Source organism: Mastomys coucha, unplaced genomic scaffold (assembly GCF_008632895.1).
Source record: "Mastomys coucha isolate ucsf_1 unplaced genomic scaffold, UCSF_Mcou_1 pScaffold9, whole genome shotgun sequence".
Lineage (NCBI taxonomy): Eukaryota > Metazoa > Chordata > Mammalia > Rodentia > Muridae > Mastomys > Mastomys coucha.
Window position 1 is genome coordinate 43079075 of NW_022196915.1, and position 18995 is coordinate 43098069.

The 18995-nt window shown below is 42.1% G+C and overlaps 1 protein-coding gene across 4 annotated transcripts in view; it reads right to left on the minus strand.

Moving 5' to 3' along the window:
- Positions 1-18995, minus strand: part of Cenpj (centromere protein J) — a 56176-nt gene that overhangs the window by 30115 nt on the left and 7066 nt on the right. For all 4 annotated transcript variants that reach the window (XM_031362566.1, XM_031362565.1, XM_031362563.1 and 1 more), the window contains 3 exons: positions 14228-14726; positions 12942-13065; positions 4873-5157 (listed from right to left, as the gene is read on the minus strand). In XM_031362566.1, the coding sequence (XP_031218426.1) occupies positions 4873-5157; positions 12942-13065; positions 14228-14665 (847 nt within the window). In that variant the 5' untranslated portion in view covers positions 14666-14726. The remainder of the gene's footprint in view (positions 1-4872; positions 5158-12941; positions 13066-14227; positions 14727-18995) is intronic.

Below are 18995 nucleotides of genomic sequence, written 5' to 3' on the forward strand. Positions count from 1 at the left end.
CAAATAATATAAAATACCTTGGTGTGACTCTAACTAAGCAAATAAAAGATCTGTATGACAAGAACTTCTTCAAGTCTCTGAAGAAAGAAATCAGAGAAGATCTCAGAAGATGGAAAGATCTCCCATGCACATGGATTGGTAGGATTAATATAGTAAAAATGGCCATCTTGCCGAAAGCAATCTACAGACTCAATGCAATCCCCATCAAAATTCCAACTCAATTCTTCACAGAGTTGGAAGGAGCAATTTGCAGATTCATCTGGAATAACAAAAACCTAGGATAGCAAAAACTATTCTCAACAATAAAAGAACTTCTGGTGGAATCACAATCCCTGACCTCAAGCTGTACTACAGAGCAATCGTGATTAAAAACTACATGGTATTGGTACAGTGGCAGGCAGGTGGATCAATGGAATAGAACTGAAGACCCAGAAATGAACCCACACACTTATGGTCGCTTGATTTTTGACACAGGAGCTAAAACTATCCAGTGGAAAAAAGACAGCATTTTCAACAAGTGGTGCTTGGCTCAACTGGCAGTTAGCCTGTAGAAGAATGCAAATCAATCCATTCTTATCTCCTGGTACAAAGCTCAAGTCCATGTGGATCAGGGACCTCCACATAAAACCAGATACACTGAAACTAATAGAAAAGAAAGTGGGGAAGAGCCTCGAGCACATGGACACAAGGGAAACTTTCCTGAACAGAACACCAATAGCTTATGCTCTAAGATGAAGAATTGACAAATGGGACCTCATAAAATTACAAAGCTTCTGTAAGGCAAAGGACACTGTCAATGGGACAAAACAGCAACTAACAGATTGGGAAAAGATCTTTATCAATCCTATATCTGATAGAGAGCTAATATCCAATGTATACAAAGAACTCAAGAAGTTAGACTCCAGAGAACCAAATAACCCTATTAAAAATGGGGTACAGAGCTAAACAAAGAACTCTCAACTGAGGAATATCAAATGGCTGAGAAACACCTAAAGAAATGTTCAACATCCTTAGTCATCAGGGAAATGCAAATCAAAGCAACCCTGAGATTCCACCTCACACCAGTCAGAATGGCTAGGATAAAAAAAACTCAGGTTATAGCAGGTGCTGGCGAGGTTATAGAGAAAAAAGAACACTCCTTCACTGCTGGTGGGATTACAAGCTGGTACAACCACTCTGGAAATCAGTTTGGAGGTTCCTCAGGAAACTAGACATAGTACTTCCTGAGGACCCAGCTATACCACTCCTGGGCATATACTCAGAAGATGCTCCAACATGTAATAAGGACACATCCTCCACTAGGTTCATAGCAGCCTTCTTTATAATAACCAGAAGCTGGAACCAACCCAGATGTCCCTCAACAGAGGAGTGGATATAGAAAATGTGGTACATTTACACAATGGAGTACTACTCAGCAATTAAAAACAATGAACTTATAAAATTCTTAGGAAAATGGATGAATCTAGAGAATATCATCCTGAGTGAAGTAACCCAATCACAAAAGAACACACATGGTATGCACTTACTTATAAGAGGATATTAGCCCAGAAGCTCAGAATACCCAAGATACAATCCACAAACCACAAGAAACTCAAGAAGGAAGAAGATCAAAGTGTGAATACTTCAATTCTTCTTAGAAGGGGGAACAAAATACCCATGGAAGGAGTAGCAGAGACAAACTACGGAGCAGAGACTGAAGGAAGGACAATCCAAAGACTGCCCCACCTGGGAATCCTTTCCATATACAATCACCAAACACACACACTATTGTGGATGCCAGCAAGTGCTGTATGACAGGAGCCTGATATAGCTATCTCCTGAGAGGCTGACAGTACTCGACTAATACAGAAGTAGAGGCTCACAGCCATTGGACTGAGCATAGGGTCCCCAGTGAAGGAGCTAGAGAAAGTACCCAAGGAGCTGAAGGGGTTTACAGCCCCTTAGGAGGAACAACAATATGGACTAACTAGTACCCTCAGAGCTCCCAGGGACTAAACCACTAACCAAAGAGTACACATGGTGGGATTCATAGCTCCAGCTGCATATGTAGCTGAGGATGGCCTAGTCAGTTATCAATGGGAGGAGAGGCCCTTGGTCTTGTAAAGGTTCTATGCCCCAGTGTAGGGAAATGCCAGGAAGCAGGAGGGGTGGGTTGGTAAGCAGAGAGAGGGGGGAGGGAACAGGGATTATTTTCGGAGGGGAAACCAGGAAAGGGGATATCATTTGAAGTGTAAATAAAGTAAATAAAAAAAAAGAAATGAAATAGAAAAAAAAAATTTTCCACAACTCTAAGCTTGTAAGCTCTATTTAGGACCAATCAGAATAGAGGTCAGTTAGAACTGTTCTGTGCAGCTAGCCAAATCAGCTTGAGTCGGAGCCAGCCACTGGGCAGAGCTTCCTGAACCTGCACATGAGTTTACTGTGAGTTTTCCTTTATAAAATGGCCCTAAGAAATATCCAGAGGCCTCAGTCAGCTCCTGAGTCTGGTCTGTGGCCCTGATCAATCAGTCTTGAGGTATATGTTCAATAAACCAACCCTGTCTAACTGAGATGGCTGTCTGAGTGGTTTTTGCAGCCATTCCAAGATCCCAACATTAAGTATATTGCTGGTCATGGGTGGTGCACACATTTGATCCCAGCACTCAGGAGGCAGAGGCAGGCAGACTTCTGAGTTCAAGGTCAGCCTAGTCGACAGAACCAGGACATCCAAGGCTACAGAGAGAAACCTTGTCTCAAAAAAAAACAACAATGGAAGTAGGTATGTTTATAAAGTTACAACAACCAAATACAATGCAGAAATTTGATTGGATGCTTATTTTTAAAAAGCCACTTTAGGGGGCTAGAAAGATAGCTCTTTGGTTAAAAGTACTTCCTGCTCTTGCAGAAAACCTGGGTTTGGTTTCAGTACCCATGTGGCGGCTCATAACCTCCTGTAAGTTGGGCGATCCTGTTCTGAGGGATCCAGTGCCCTCTTCTAGCTTCCTCAGGCACTGCGTCTGCATATACATATACATATATATATGACACCTAAGTATATATACAAATACTTATATATATGAAATACAAATAAGTATTTTTTTAAAAAACTGTAAAAGATCATTTTGGGGGTAATAGAAGAAATCCCCAAAATAGGCTTAGATATTAACTTCCTTATATATAATAAAAGAATAGCTATACATACATTCTAATTTGTACTTCATATATAATAAAATACTTCAAATAGAGCATATGCCTGAATACTACCTACAATAAAATGTTCAACAAATGATACACACACATACACGCACATATATATAGCCAAAGATTTACAGATATATCTATATGCATATTCCTATATGTATCAATGTAAATATGTAACATATTAACCCCACAATCACTGCAGTGATCTTTTAATTATTCTGGATATTTGAAATTTTCCAAAATAAGAAGAACCTACACTGTGTAAAAAGAAGGAAAGGAGCCGGGTGTGGTGGCACACACATTTCATCCCAACACTTGAGAAGCAGAGGCAATGAGTTCTAGGCCAGCCTGGTCTACAGAGTGAGGTCGAGGATAGCCAAGGCCTCCAGTAAAACAAAAAACAAACAAATAAAGGAGGAGGAAAGGGCATTAGACGTCTCCTTATCAATGCCTTCCTCTAGGTTGGGAAGAAAGCATTAGGCAAAGGGGACCTAATTCTAAAGACTAAATATAGACTCTTTTTATTATGCTGTGTTTTTCTGTAACATAAATTACAAAAAAAAAAAAATCATGAAGACACATTCAATTTAAATTTTAGAAATTGTTGAAAATAACTTTGACTCTCTATAAAACATATATTAAATAGATGTATTATCTGATGGCTATTCTAATAATGATGATTATAGAAAATACCATAAGAGTTTTCCAAGTTAAATAAAAAATAAACACAATTATCATATGATATTCATAATTTTAAAACTGTAAAGAAAGGAAGTGGGATAAGAAGCAGAGCTGTTTTGTTTTAAAGATTGGCTGGACTGAGGAGACGGCTCAATGATTACAGCTCTTGCCATGGTAGCATGAGGACTGGAATCTGGAGCCTCAGAAGGCAGGCAGCTGATCCCCAGGGCAGGACTGGCCACACTGGAGACTCTGACTGTGACTGAGCCCAACCTCAAGAGTAATAGGATGATTCCCAACACCAACACTGGGCTTCCATATGCACAGCACACACACGTGCACGTACATTAAAATGAAAAAGAAAAAAAGATTAGCTAGAGGAATGTAACACTGTGGTAGAGCACTGATCTAGCATGTGTAATGTTTTAAATTCTATCGCCTGTCAGCCTGTCTGCCCCGTCTCTGACTCTCTTTTCTCTTGCCTCTCTTTCTCTTTTCTCTCTGTCTCTCTCTCTCTCTCTGTGTCCACACACACACATGCACACGCACACGTGCACACACACACACACACACATATAGAAGAGAGAGGGTAGGGAAAATACATCAGAAAAGCCAAGTGAGCTGTGGAGTTTGTTACCATCAAACAGTAAGACCAATTCTCTGGCAGGAATATGTCTCATTGCTGGGAACACAGAAGTACTACAAAGACAACATTTTTCACATGTCACAGTTGACCTGTAGCTGGTCAGCTCTCACCTGCCAAAGCTGTTACAAAGATTTTTTTATCAGCCCCAAATTCTCTCAAACACTTGATGCAGAACTCACTGCCTCCCTCTTTGAAGACCCCATGCTATCTGTGAAGTCTGAGGTAGGAATGAGGATCAAAACCCAGCTTAGGGTCAGTGCTGTACAGCATGGGGACCTTATAGTTAAAGCAGCAGAGGATGGAGTACAAGTGGAAAGGATGGCCCTTGTCTTAGAACAACTTTATAACTCAGTTACGTGACTCACCTGAAGGGTGGTTAGGGCTTTCTTCCTTTAAATCATTTCTTTTCACGTGTACGTCTCGATATTGTGACTCATAAAACAAATCAGAAGGATTTTTTGAACTTAAAACAGAATCTTGTTGAGTAGCTCTACAGAAATTACTTTGTTCATCAGGTAAAATGTTGGAAGCACGGGAGTTTTCTTGGGTTGGATTTGGGCAGCTGTGTGGTGGCAGAGTGGCCTTCTCTCCTAAGGTTAAATCTCCTGGAGATAGATGCTTCTGGCTCTCATCATCAGGCAGTAACGTACCTTATAAATGAAAAAAATCAACAAAGCTCAGACTGTCCTACAATGCTTGGAATTTTGTGCAGTAGTGACCATTCACCCCACAAAGTAGTTTTCAAAATAATAGAAGTATTTTTCTCCATATTAGCACGTCATTTAGTGAAAGTACAAAACCTTAAAATCCAAAGTAAACAAATGTCACATACTTTAAGGTTAGAGAATATTTATACTAGGTTTTCTATACAGGCTGAAGATGGCAGTTACAGTACACTGGCTCGGAAGGCACCATTCCTGGGTCATCTGTGAAAACGCCTTGGCAGCTGCCAACTCTGTCATCCAGGGACAGGCAGGCAGAGGTGCAAAGCAATGCAGCTAGCATCTATACAAACTATCTGAGCTGCCATTAGGGCTAATGTCTAGTGACTAATCATTTCTCCTTCAGAACAACCCTAAAACTTTCATGTTGTTAGATAAAGGGATTATTACTGACTCTTTAGTTTCTAAATGTATGTTCCTTTTGTCTATTTCGTCTACGTCAGCTGGGCTGTATGTCACTTCTCAGAGCATGGAAGGCATATAGATGCCCTGTCTGCCATACCAGCCCATGAAATCCTGCTGCCAGCCTTGTTCACCTAATTGCCTCATCTAAATTTGGAATATAGATACATGGAGAAGCATTTAATAGAACAGTCCCCACTGCTGGGATTGGCAGAGTGCTTGCCTGGCATCTAAATATTTGGAATGGCAGACATTCCAGCAGAACCTAAAGAGTTTTTTGGTAAAAGATCCCAGGGCAGCCAAAATATGATCTACTCACCCCTAAAGATCTTCAAGACCCTCTCAGGAAACCTACGAAGTTAAAATTACTTTTACAAATTATCTATTGGTAAAGCAAAGGCAACCTAGAAACCTGCTGGAACCTCCCTCAGTTCAAGGAGGGACCGCAGTGCTTACTCGGCTGTGCAGCCACAGCCTGAAATGCTATTACCTTCTACTTAGAAATGCTGCAGCCAAGCCTTCACGGAGCCCAAAGATGCTACACAGGACGCTGGGAGAAGAGTCATCAACTGCCTTACCCAGTGCTGGATCCCACATGCTACAGCACTGAACTGCCAGGCAAAATGTGCCCATGGGCACAATAGAGGAATGGCTGTTACATGTTAACTGTTCCTTACTGAATCTGCAGCCTGCTCCACAGGAGGGTACTATGTCTAATAATAACTGTAAACCTGGTCAAGAGCTCAGCTCTGGGGAGGTTATAAGCCCTAGGAACGAAACCAACTAGTATTGTTTGGCTAAACAGCTACTAGAAAAAAAAGAGTAAATTTTCTTTCTTTCTTTTTTTTTTTTTTTTTTTTAATATTTTGAGTGTTTTGTTTTGTTTTGTTTAGAAAAATTTGTTTCTCTGTGTAACAGTTCTAGCTGTCCTGGAACTTGCTCTATACACCAGGCTGGCCTCAAACTCAGAAATCTACCTGTCTCTCCTCCCAAGTGCTGGGATTAAAAGCATGTGCTACCACATGGGTTTCCTACAGGCATGTGGACTGTGGAAGGCTGCTGTGTACCAGTAGATGGCTCCATACTCTTGTAAGCAGCACTAACTGAACTCATGAGCCATGAAGGGTATGTCACATGCAGTCAGATAGAATAAGTGAGCAGATATAATCAAAATACATTAAATTCTCAATTGATAACCAATTTAAGGCCAGTCTGGTTATCACAGCAAGTTCCAAGCCAGATGGGGTTATAGAATGAGATCCGTCTCAAAAATAGAAGCATGTTGATAAGTACTCACCAATAAGTGGATATTAGCCCCACGCCCCCAAAAAAGTACATAATACCCAAGATACAGTCCACAGAACTCAAAAAGGTCAACAAGCTGAAGTGCCCAAGTTAGGACACCTCAGTCCCATTTGGGAGAGAGAAGAAAGCAATCACAAATGGGGAGGGAGGGATCTGGGAGGGAGAGTGGACAGAAGTGGAGGAGTAAGGAACCTGATCTGGTATTGGGTGAGGGAAAAGGACTGAAGCCCTGAAGGCCAGGAAAAAGAATGGAAACAGGCAACCTCATGAAACAGGAGGTTGAGGGAACCCTCCAGAATTCACCAGAGACCTGGGAAGTAAGAGACTCTCGGGACTCAAAGGAAGGGACTTACATGAAATGCCCAACAGTAGGGAGAAGGAACTTATAGAGCCCACCTCCAGCAGGAAGACAGGGCATCAAGTGAGGGATGGGGTTGACATCCCACAGTCACATCTCTGACCCATAATTGTTCCTGTCTGAAAGAACAGGGATGGAAATGGAGAGGAGCCTGAGGAAAAGAAGGACTAGCGACAGGCTCAAAGTGGGATCCAGCTCAAGGGAAGGTCCCAAGCCCTGACACTATTACTGAGGCTGTGGAGCGCTCACAAAAAGGGACCTAGCATGACTGCCCTCCAGAAGACCCAACAAGCAGCTGAAAGAGTCAGAGGCAGATATTTGCACCCAACCAATGGACAGAAGCAGCTGACCCCTGTTGTTGAATTAGGGAAAGCTGAAAGAAGCTGAGGAGAAGGGCGATACTTTAGGAGGTCCAGCAGTCTCAATTAATCTGAACCCCCGAGATCTCTCAAACACTGGACCACCAAACAGACAGCATACACCAGCTGATATGAGGCCCCTAACACATATACAGCAGAGGACTGCCTTGTCTCTGTTCATTCAGAGATGATGCACCTAACCCTCAAGAGACTGGTGGCCTCAGGGAGTTTAGAGGTCAGGTAGGGTAGGAGATGGGGGCATCCATGTGGAGACAGTGGGGGTGGGATATGGAGCAACTGGAGTATAAAAAACAAATTAATTGGCCAGGCAGTGTTGGCATACACATTTAATCCCAGCACTTGGGAGGCAGAGGCAGGCAGATTTCTGGGTTCAAGGCCAGCCTGGTCTACAGAGTGAATTCTGGGACAGCCAGGGCTACACAGAGAAACCCTGTCTCAAAAAACAACAACAACAACAACAACAACAACAACAACAAAAACAAATTAATTTATAAAAAAAAACAAAAAAGAAAAAAACAAAAAATAGATGCATTATGTATATATATACTATTAAATTTTAATTAAGTACAATATATTTAAATACATATATTTTAATTTTAAATATATTTAATTTTATTAAATCTCAAACCTTGAGCAATGGCAATTACACATAACTCATGCCTAATGTAAGCCATGAAGGGGTTATGCAAGTAAACTGCAGACTCCCTTTACTCAGGGAACAACACTGATTTACAAGAATGAGTAGCAGTCAAACTATGATTATTTAAACCTGTATTTTTGACAGTCATTTTCTCAAAAAAGAATAAATGCTGTGACCTCAAAGAAAGCAGCTCACAGTATATGTTGCTAAAGGCATAATTTGGTCTTTCAAATAAATCTTGCAATTCTGGAAGGCAGGTGCCACAGTGAGTCTGGCAACTCTTGGAGATTGGTTCTAATGCTTTGATTTAATGGGGAATCTACATGTCCCAACTCTGAAGGTCCTTGTCCCCAATTGGTTTTTGATCAGTCAATAAAGATACCAGGGACCAATGGCTGGGCAAAGGGAGACAAGACGGGACCCTTAGATTTGCGCAGGCTAAGACGCAGGAGAAAGAACAGAGATAATCACCACAATGCAGTGGGAGAGAGATCAGATTTAGAGCTGCAGGACAGAGAGCCAAGGAGCCATGTGAGAATTTGGGTGGGTGGCCACTGGCCACTCCCCAAACTGGGCCTGGGGTAGCAGAGGAAGATTTAGGCGTGTGTGTGTGTGTGTGTGTGTGTGTGTGTGTGTGTGTGTGTGTGTCTTCCATTTGAGAATACAGATAGCTCCTGGATGGGTGGCTAAAAGCAGCAACCTCCAGGAGCACAAAGCAGAATAGCCTAAATTTATTGTTATAGGCAGCTTTATAATACTTCAAGACATTTAAGATAGGGTTCATGGTAATATTAAAACATGCAATTTTTGTTGTTGTTGCTTTGAGATAGCATCTTACTATGTATCTCTGACTGTCCTGGAACTCACTATGTAGACCAGACTGGCCAGAACTTAGAGATCTGCCTGCCTCTGCCTCCCAAAGATTGGGATTAAAGGCTTGAGCCACCTACATGCAATTTTTTGAATTGTGTGAGAACTGTCAATGTTCTGAAAACCTATATAACTCATCAAATCACTATTTCCTGGATAACCAATACATTATATCATAAATATGAAAAACAATGTATTTAAAATGTCTAGATACTCAACTCATTGTGAAAAGTTCATTGATATGGTTTCAGATTCCATAATAGGAACAGCCACTTAAGAAAAGACCACTTGCTTAGCACACAAAGAGGAATGTCCACAATTATCTGAAAGATATTAAAGTGCTCCTTTTCCCTAATAATGTAACCATACAAAAGGCAAAATTCTTTTCAAATATTTTACTAAAACAATATCATTCCAGGGACCTAATATAGAAGTACATGAATCAGCTGGGCGGTGGTGGCGCACACCTTTAATGTGTGTTAATCCCAGCACTTAGGAGGCAGAGGCAAGAGGATTTCTGAGTTTGAGGCCAGCCTGGTCTACAGAGTGAGTTCCAGGACAGCCAGGGTTATACAGAGAAACCCTGTCTCAAAAAACAAAAAACAAAACCAAAACAAAATAAAAAAAAACAAAAAAAAAGAAGTACATGAATCGGCTGATTTCTAAAAGTGGTACAGCTACATCTTGTGGTAGACCAGCTTTCAACTTCTTGAGGACCCTCCATACTGCTTTCCAGAGTACAGCCCCAGTAACACTCAAGACTAAAAGCCTGTTCCCTAGCTGGTGACTATACTGGGACATGATAGACCTTTAGGAGGTGGAGCCAAGTAGGAAGGAATTAGGATATTGAGGGTGTCCCCTCAAAAAGGACACTACATCTCAGTCATTGGGAAGTGAGCAGCTCCTCCATTACCTGCTCCAACCATAGCATATGAAGCTGCCACAGAGCCACAGCAACAGGACCTAGCAACATGGGCCAACACCTCAGAACATGAGGCAGATCAACAGTGTTCCTTTCTGCATTGTTTATTTTGGGTATCCCATCACAGCAATGAAGGGCTGACTAACACTATAACCTACTCATAAACACATCCTTTACAACAAAAAAATCCTTGGGATCATCAGTAATTTAAGAATGCAGTTGGTGGAGTGGGGGAAGAAGGAAGACAGACAGACAGACACTGACCCTAGTACAGTGAATATATGTGGGGCAGTGGTCTGTTCAGGCAACTTAGGCTCAGTCAAGTAATTGGCCTTGAGCCCTGGAGCCTCAGTGGGCAGTTTCTGCTTGCAGGGGGCAGAAGGAGCTCAGTTATAACTCCTGAGTCTTTGGCTTCTGTTTCAGTCACAACCCCTCACAGCTGCCCCTGTAGGAGATGTGTGCTCTATCAATGCCCCAAGCTCCCAGCATTCTAATTGGACCCTACCCCCAGTCACTGACCACAGCCAGGCATGCCTTGCCCCAAAGACAGATAGCCACGCCCCATACAATATAAGGATCGGTTCACTCCCTCCTCCCTTTCTTGCTCTCTAGCTCTTTGTCTCCTCCCTTGCTTCTTTTCTTCCTCTCTTGCCCTCTTTCCTCTCTTGCTCTTTGTTCTTCTCGTGCCTTCTTCCTCTCTTTCCTGCTCTTTGTTCTCTTCTTTTGCCTTCTTGCTCTCTTGCTTTCTTTTCTTTCCTTTCTCTCTCTCCTTCCTCTCCTTTCCTTCTCTCTACTTGACTGGCCTATTTTCTCTTTCCTATAATAAAATATCTCATTTATACATTGCCTCCTTCTTGACTAATGTGCCCCACCACAGGCCTCAGCTACAGAGAGAGAGAGAGCTCCAGGCTGCAGCAGCAAGCCACCCACTGGAACCACAAATATCTATGTATGAAATTCCACAATGAAACCCACTATCTTTAATGAAAAGTGAAGAAGAAAATAAATTAGACCTTGTTATAAGGAAGGAAGGAAGGAAGGAAGGAAGGGAGAAAGAGAAAGAAACAAAGAAACAAAGAAACAAAGAAAGAAAGAAAGAAAGAAAGAAAGAAAGAAAGAAAGGAAGAAAGGAAGGAAGAAAGGAAGGAAGGAAGAAAGAAAGGAAGGAAGGAAGAAAGACAGAAAGAAGGAAAGAAAAGAAAAAGAGAGGGAAGGAGATCGATTTTGCATCTTGAAACTACCAAGTCTGAAAGCCAAGTGCTCAGCGACAGAGCTTATGCCTGATAGGTACAGGGCCCTGGGTCCACTATCCAGCACCAAAAAGTAAGTCAAATTAAGAAAACTGAAAATCCTGTTGTGTTCAAGCTAAGTGTCCCAAATTCAGTATGGTTCTCACGTTAGTAACTTCAATCTGCCCCCGCCTCTCTTATCATATGTGTATTTTATGATTAAAAAGTCAGAATCTTGTATTCAAATCATCTTTAGTGTTTATGGATTCCTCAAAACAATTATAAACTATTCAATTATTTTAAGATAAGCTAAGTGTGGTAGTGCACCTGGGAAATAGAGGTAAGTAGAACTCTGAGTTTGAGGCCCGCCTGGTCAACATAAAGAGTTCCAGGGCTGGCAGGGCTACGTAATGAGACCCTGTCCCTGTCTATACTCTGTGTGTGTATGTGTGTGTATGTGTGTATGTGTGAGTGTCTGTGTGTGTGTCTATGTGTCTATGTATGTACAGGTATAGATATATAAAATTTCATATAGATATAAAGACTACAGGTTTTCTTTATTTCTCCTAAAAAGCATCCACATTTTTTATTCCCCCAACCCTCTTCTACCCAGTCACACTTGGCCCACTCATTTAAAAATATTCACGCCAATGTCTTCTCTGTATTCTCAGTGTCCAGCAGAGAACAGGCCTTTCCTGAACCTCTAAAGTATATAGAGGTACTGCCAAAAAGCAAACATACTGCTCCAGATCACTGCTTGTAATTTAAGAAACACGATCCATTGAACATGTTATCCCAGATGAAAATTTTCACAATAGGGCTGGAGATATACTCAATTGGTACAGTACTTGCCTAGCATGCACAAAGACCTAGGTTCAATCTCCCATACTGAATAAACTGAGCGTGGTAGTGCACAGACAAGTGGAAAACATCCCTACTACTCACACCAGGCACACTAACGAGCACTGATGTGGAATTTGCTTGTCCTGAATCGGGACTGAGAGTGTTTCTGTTACTATGGAGTGTGGTTAGAAAAGCTTTCAAGCCACTGTTCCAGATCAAATTTCAGCACTCTTTTCTCTGGTAAGCTCCTGATGCTTTCTGTTAACAGACACAGCATACAAGAGAATACTGTCACCTACTACCCTGGGAAACACAGCTCTTCAGTAAAGTAAAATGGTTTCTAAAGTTTTACCATTGTAGCACTGAATAGTTTCCATGCATCAGCCAGGAGCTAGATACCAGTAACTACACACATAACTTAGCTTCTATTCTACTACATTTTTTTTTTCATCCCAAACCAATGACTGCTAGCTGGGCATGTGGCTCAGTGAGCACATGCTTAGCACATGTAAGGCCCTGGGTTCAGCCCTCAGTGCCTTGTATATACGAGAATGTCTTCAAGTATAGCACATAAACTCCAGAGCGATAGAGCATCTCCAGTTCAAGCATTATCACACCATCATTTCACAATTATCTACCCGGCCCTGAACAAGTTGGAGTTTCCAGCCCGTGACAGGAATGTAGAAACTGCTGAGCAATTAAGAAAAGAAGCACGTGAAACTTTGTCTCGTGTTAACTGGTGGCCAAGTATGAGGGAACATACCTGGAAACAAGTGCTGTGCAGACACCATGGTGAGCAGCTTCTCTTGCTCCTCCATGAGCCTCTGCAGCTGTTCCAGCTGCTGCCTCTTCAGCTGCTCCTGCTTCTTCTGCTGGATCTCTTTCAGCTTTTTAAAGGTAAAATCAAAGTAGTGTTATGCTTCCGGATGTCCCTTAACAGTGATATTAATTTCATTCTTCCTCCTAGATTGTCCCTGACAAGTAATTTCAGAGAAAGACTACCCAAAAAGTAAATCTTTGCCACAAGAACAAATTTGCCTTACAAATGTCTCTACCAACTTCCCAGTTAAAAACACCCACTTTTGGGTGTTCATCCATTGTGGTAAACATTTGCCACAAGAACACTAAAATCTAATTTCTACTAAAGGAAATCATACCAGTATTGCAAATAAGAAGTAGGGGTTGGGGGAACAACCCCTTTGAGTTTGTAAGAGGATGGGTGTACCAGGATATCAACTATTTTCTTGATTGCGAAAGGATTTTCCCTGTCCGGTCACACTAAAATATTAGTGCATCAGGGGGCCTGCAATTGGGCAGGGAAAGGGGAGGTGGAGCTAAGAGTTACAAAGATAGAGAGCATCTGAGGAAAAAAAAAAAAAAGCCAAGAAGGGAGTAGACTGACAGGAAGAAGAACCTGAACTAGCATGGCTTTAAATAGCCACAGGTAGTTATGATATCATAAAGGTTAGAATAATTGGGATAACTTGTCTAATCTAGGTGGGCAGCTTTTATCATTATCAATTGGTTCTGAAAATACTGTATTGGCATCTTGTGAACTGAGAATTTATTGATATATAAATCTGACTTGTTAATTATAAGCTTCTAGAGTTTTGTTTCGACTGGGTTGCTGAGTGTTGTGGCAGGTGAACGGTCCTTGCATGGGGCTGGCATGGCAGTGAAGGGAACTTGGGAACTCCGGCCCCACGAACGAGTTGGAGGGCAGAGAGTAGCCCCACAGGCCCGCACCAGGACAGAGAGTGGCCATCAGTAGCACGGGAAGCCTGCCAGTCATTTTTTAATATTTCCTGCAACATTTGTTCACCCATTTCTAACTTCATTCTTACCAAATGAGGTGGCAATTGAAAAACATGAATTTATCTTAACTGCTTCATTTTGTGTTTATGGTACATGTATACCAAACACATCTTAACATTTCACATTAGACAAACATTTTGGAATTTTGAGAATTCTGAGTAAAGGAGAAACAAGATGACCAGTCATACAATGTCTATAACAATACAAATAAATATCTATAAGGGCAAACCCTACCTGTTCCAGTTTTTTAAAAAGTGGGTTTTTATTAGCCACTTCTTTGAATTCACTTGTGAGATCAGGCATAAAGTCATTGTTGCTCTCCTCCTGGCGTCCCGGGGCATCCTGACATGCTGCTGTTGGTTCCTTTCTGACTGAAGGAAAGACTGGATGAGCTTCAGGGTTTTTGGACCATGGTGTATAAGGCCCTCCAGCCTCCAACTTCTGTTCTTCGTGAAATGAGTCCTCTTCACTACTAATACTGAAGCTATTTGAGAAATGGGTGGCCTTAACAGGGAAGCTGGTAGAATCAGTTGTCGCTGCTTGCTTCTCATCTGCTTCCAAAATAGGAAATCCTCGATTTAGTATGACCCCAGCCCGAGAGGGACTGGTCATCCACTGGGTTAGGAAGTTCTGCCCACTGTTTAACTCTGAAGAGTCTGGCATCAGGAACATTTTAATCTAATGACCCAATTCAAACACTGGGAAAGCCAGAACACCTACTGACTTCCAACACCTGTGAAAAAGAAAGCTGACAATAAGTATTCATTAAAATATATGCTTTACCCAAAGTAGCTCAAGCCTCAACCCAACACAAAAACTAATACTAAATGCACAAAAGACTTTATCAGGGAATGGCAAGTTAGTTCAGTAACCAAACCTGACAACATGAATTCAATCCTCATATCCCACATGGTAGAAGAGACAACGCCTACAAATTATCCTCTGAACTCAGAATTCATGCATAGCATACATGTAAACACACACACACACACACACACACACACACTCACGCATTTAAAGACTTTAATGAAAAAATCAATTAAGTAATAAACTGCTTGGTTGGCTTGAGCTTTGCCTTCAAAAACCTAAAGTGAGTAGATCAGAAACCTCAGGACACTGCTGATATACAATCATTCAATCACGAAGATATACAAGTGCTAGATCACTTAGGAAGGCACAATCAATGTCAGATACTACATGCTTGTTTCTTTGCCCTGTTGGGGATGAACAAAAGAACCATCACCCTAACACCCCTCCACCCGGCTCCGCCTGCCTGCTGGTAACATTCCTCCCAACCTGCGCAACTCCTCAGCCACTGGCAGTCCTCCTCTGTCTTCAGATGGCCTTGGCATCAACGGTTGGCACTAATCTCTGTATTAGTGACATTTTGCTACCGTGATCATTCATCTCCTACCAAACTGTGGAGATCCTGGAAGAACCTATATACCCTCCACTGCCTAGCCCCACACAAATAGAAGGAAGGTGGTAAATTTGCTAAAATTGAAAAAAAAAAAAAAAGCCAGACATTTGCATTTAAAATAAATTCCGTACTCCAAAGTATTATTTGTGCTCACTCAGTATTCAACAATACAAATTACACTGGCTCAAGTTATAGGAGCATCCTGTATCAATCATCAGACTTTATTTAGTGTTGAACTACACTACTGTGAGAGTAAGAAAATACAGAGGGAAAGTGGGCTCCTTCCTTTAGTATGTTTGATTTTACTCCACTAACATTTCTAATTTCACGTTCTATTGTTTCAGACTGTGGGTACATATGGCTGTTAACAAGCATCTTAGGGTTTCTATTGCTGTGATAAAACACCATGACCAAAAGCAACTTGAGGAGCAAACCTTCCTTAAAGGGTTTATTTTACCTTACAACTTAAGTCCATCACTTAGAGAAGCCAGAGCAGGACCCCAAAGGCAGGAGCTGATGTAGAGGCCATGAAGGAGTGCTGCTTACTGGCCTGCTCCTCATGGCTTGCTCAGGCTGCTTTCTTATAGCACCCAGGACCACCAGTCCAAGGGTAGCATCTCCCAGTAAACTGGACCCTTCCCCATCAGTCATTAATCAAGAAAATATAGCCAGGCAGTGGTGGCACATGCCTTTAATCCCAGCACTTAGGAGGCAGAGGCAGGAGGATTTCTGAGTTCGAGGCCAGCCTGGTCTACAGAGTGAGTTCCAGGACAGCCAAGATTATGAGAAACCTTGTCTCTAAAAACAAACAAAAAAACAAAAACAAAAAAAAAACAAGAAAATACACCACAGGTCCTGCCCCCAATGTGCTCCCCAACTGCACGATCACCCTGACTCTGAGTCGTTGGAGATGAAGATAAGCTCTTTGGAAAAACCTCCATGCTGCTACCAGGCCATGTTAAGATCTATGTTCTGTGCTACAACTGGAAACCAAGTAGAAGTCTATGATCCATGCTTCCATGAGCTCCTATGGGCAAGGAAGCTTCTTTTGCAGTGGTATTGGTGACTGCAGATTCATAACTGAGAATGAGTGACATTGAAGGCTTCTGTGACAAGCCCCCCTCCCAGATATGAAGCTATTGAAGAGAGTTCTTCCTTAAAAACTGTGATAAGGATGCTGGAGTTCTGGTGGAGGGCATGGGGAAGGACTCAGTTTTCTTGAAGGGGCCAGGAGTTTGATCATGCACCTGTAAGTACATGAGCAACACAGATTGAACTTAGTGTATTTCTCTTTTTGGAGGAGATGGGTGGCACAAGGGTTGAGAATGTGGACCTAGGAACAACAGGAAGATGTAACTGGGGTGCATTGTACGAAATCTCCAAATAATTAATAGAAATATTATGTTTGGAGGGGGAGAAATAAAGTGAAGTTGGAAAGAAAGGAAGCTAGAAAAGAAGGAAGGAAGGAAGAAAGAAAAAAGAAAGGAAGGAAGGAAGAGAAAAAGAGGGGGGGAGAGACAGACAGACAGGTTCCAGAGGGTTGCCTACAAGCCAGTATAGTGACAGTATTTTCTCAATTGAGGTTTCCTCTTCCAAAATGACTCTAGCTTATGTCAAGTTGACATAAAACTAGACAATACAAGTAAGAGTCTAGTGTGGAAAATATTCAAATAAGTTATATTACATGAAATATTAAATAGTAACAATTGAAGAAAATAAAAGTTAGAGGAAAGAAGCCATAAGCTTAGGCAGGGTAGACATAGAGGCCTCATTTAGAGAGGAATTAGTAGAGTTAGAAAAAAATAGAGAGAGCTTATGAAGGACAGAATAAGTCAAACCATTGCCTAGACTCTCCAGTCTTCACCAGAACTGGTTCCACTGTAAACTCTGCAATCTCATCTCTTTCTGCAAGGAAACCTATGTCCAACAAAAGGCCCTCACTCAGCTCCAGCGACCCCTCACCTCATCTATAAAACTCTCTTTTTCTCTCACCTGCACTACACTCTAGTGACTTGAGTCTCTCAACTCCCAAGTGTCTTCAAAGCCAACACATCCATCAGCAAAAGGCCCTATGCACCTTTGCCCCTTTGTACATTTCTTCACCTTCTTGAGAACATGTGTTCCAATGAAGCCCACACTCTTTTGCCAATGGGCTTGGAAGCAGAATATGCATTATTACATTCTTAGTCCTTTCTTCTGGACTCTCCTTCAGCACTCTCTCACACGCATGCATGCACGCACGCACATGCACATACACACACACACACAGAGGATGGGGGGAAAGGGGAGGAGAGAGAGAGAGAAAGAGAGAGAGAGAGAGAGAGAGAGAGAGAGAGAAAGAGAGAGAGAAATCAAGCTTTGAATCTCCTTCAGTAAAGACTATATGACCCAGTGCTCTCCTTAACCATCTTCCTCTCACTTCCTGAGATCTCTAGGATCCTCACATTTAGTTCTTAAACTTTTCTGGTGAGATACTGTGACATGAGAATTGGGGACAACAAATGTTTGGGAAATAAGGACTAACTGCAGGGCCTCACATACTCTTCCCACAGAGCTGCATCCAGAAGATCTAGAACCACAGTGGAAGGATGCTCAAAATGCTTTTAGATGCAATTGCAGACTTCAATTTTACCAAATCTGTGCTCACAAGAGAGTGGGTTTCATAGGAAGAAGTGTTCTGAGGAAATCGAAGAAATGTTCAAAGGAGGGAGGAGACATAGGACACTGGTGGGAGACAGTGGATGTGTTAGCTTTGTAGATGCTTAGGAGGTGGAGAGGGTATTTGAGTATCAGGCAGATGAGAGAGTAAGAGAGTAGAGTGGAAGAGGGGAAGGGCAGCCTGAGAGCCTAGGGCTTTATACTAGGTGGTTTTATGTGTCAACTTGAAACAAGCCGGAGTTATCACATAGAAAGGAGCCTCTCTTGAGGAAATGCCTTCATAAGATCCAGCTGTAAGGCATTTTCTCAATTAGTCTCACTGTGTAGCTCTGACTGGCCTCTGCCTGCTTTCAAGTCTTGGTTTTTTTTTGTTTTTTTTTTTTCTTTTGGTTTTTCGAGACAGGGTTTCTCTGTAGCCCCAGCTGTCCTGGAACTCACTCTGTAGACCAGGCTGGCCTCGAACTCAGAAATCTGCCTGTGCGCCACCACCGCCTGGCTTGCTCGCCCGGCTTGCTTTCAAGTCTTAAGTGCTAGGGTTGCTAACATGGGTCTCATCATACCTGGCTCTTTTTTTTTCTTTTGTTCTGGGGAGGGCCCATTGTAGGTGGTGCCATCCCTGGGCTTGTAGTCTTGGGTTCTATAAGAAAGCAAGCTGAGCAAGCCAAGAGAAGCAAGCCAGTAAGGAACATCTCTCCATGGCCTCTGCATCAGCTCCTGCTTGAGTTCCAGTCCTGATTTCCTCTGGTGATGAACAACAATATGGAAGTATAAGCTGAATAAACCCTTTCCTCCACTACTTGCTTCTTGGTCATGATGTTTGTGCAAGAATAGAAACCCTGACTAAGCCAGGCAGTGGTGTTTGAGAGGCAGAAACAGGCATATTTCTGAGTTCGAGGCCAGTATGGTCTACAGAGTGAGTTCCAG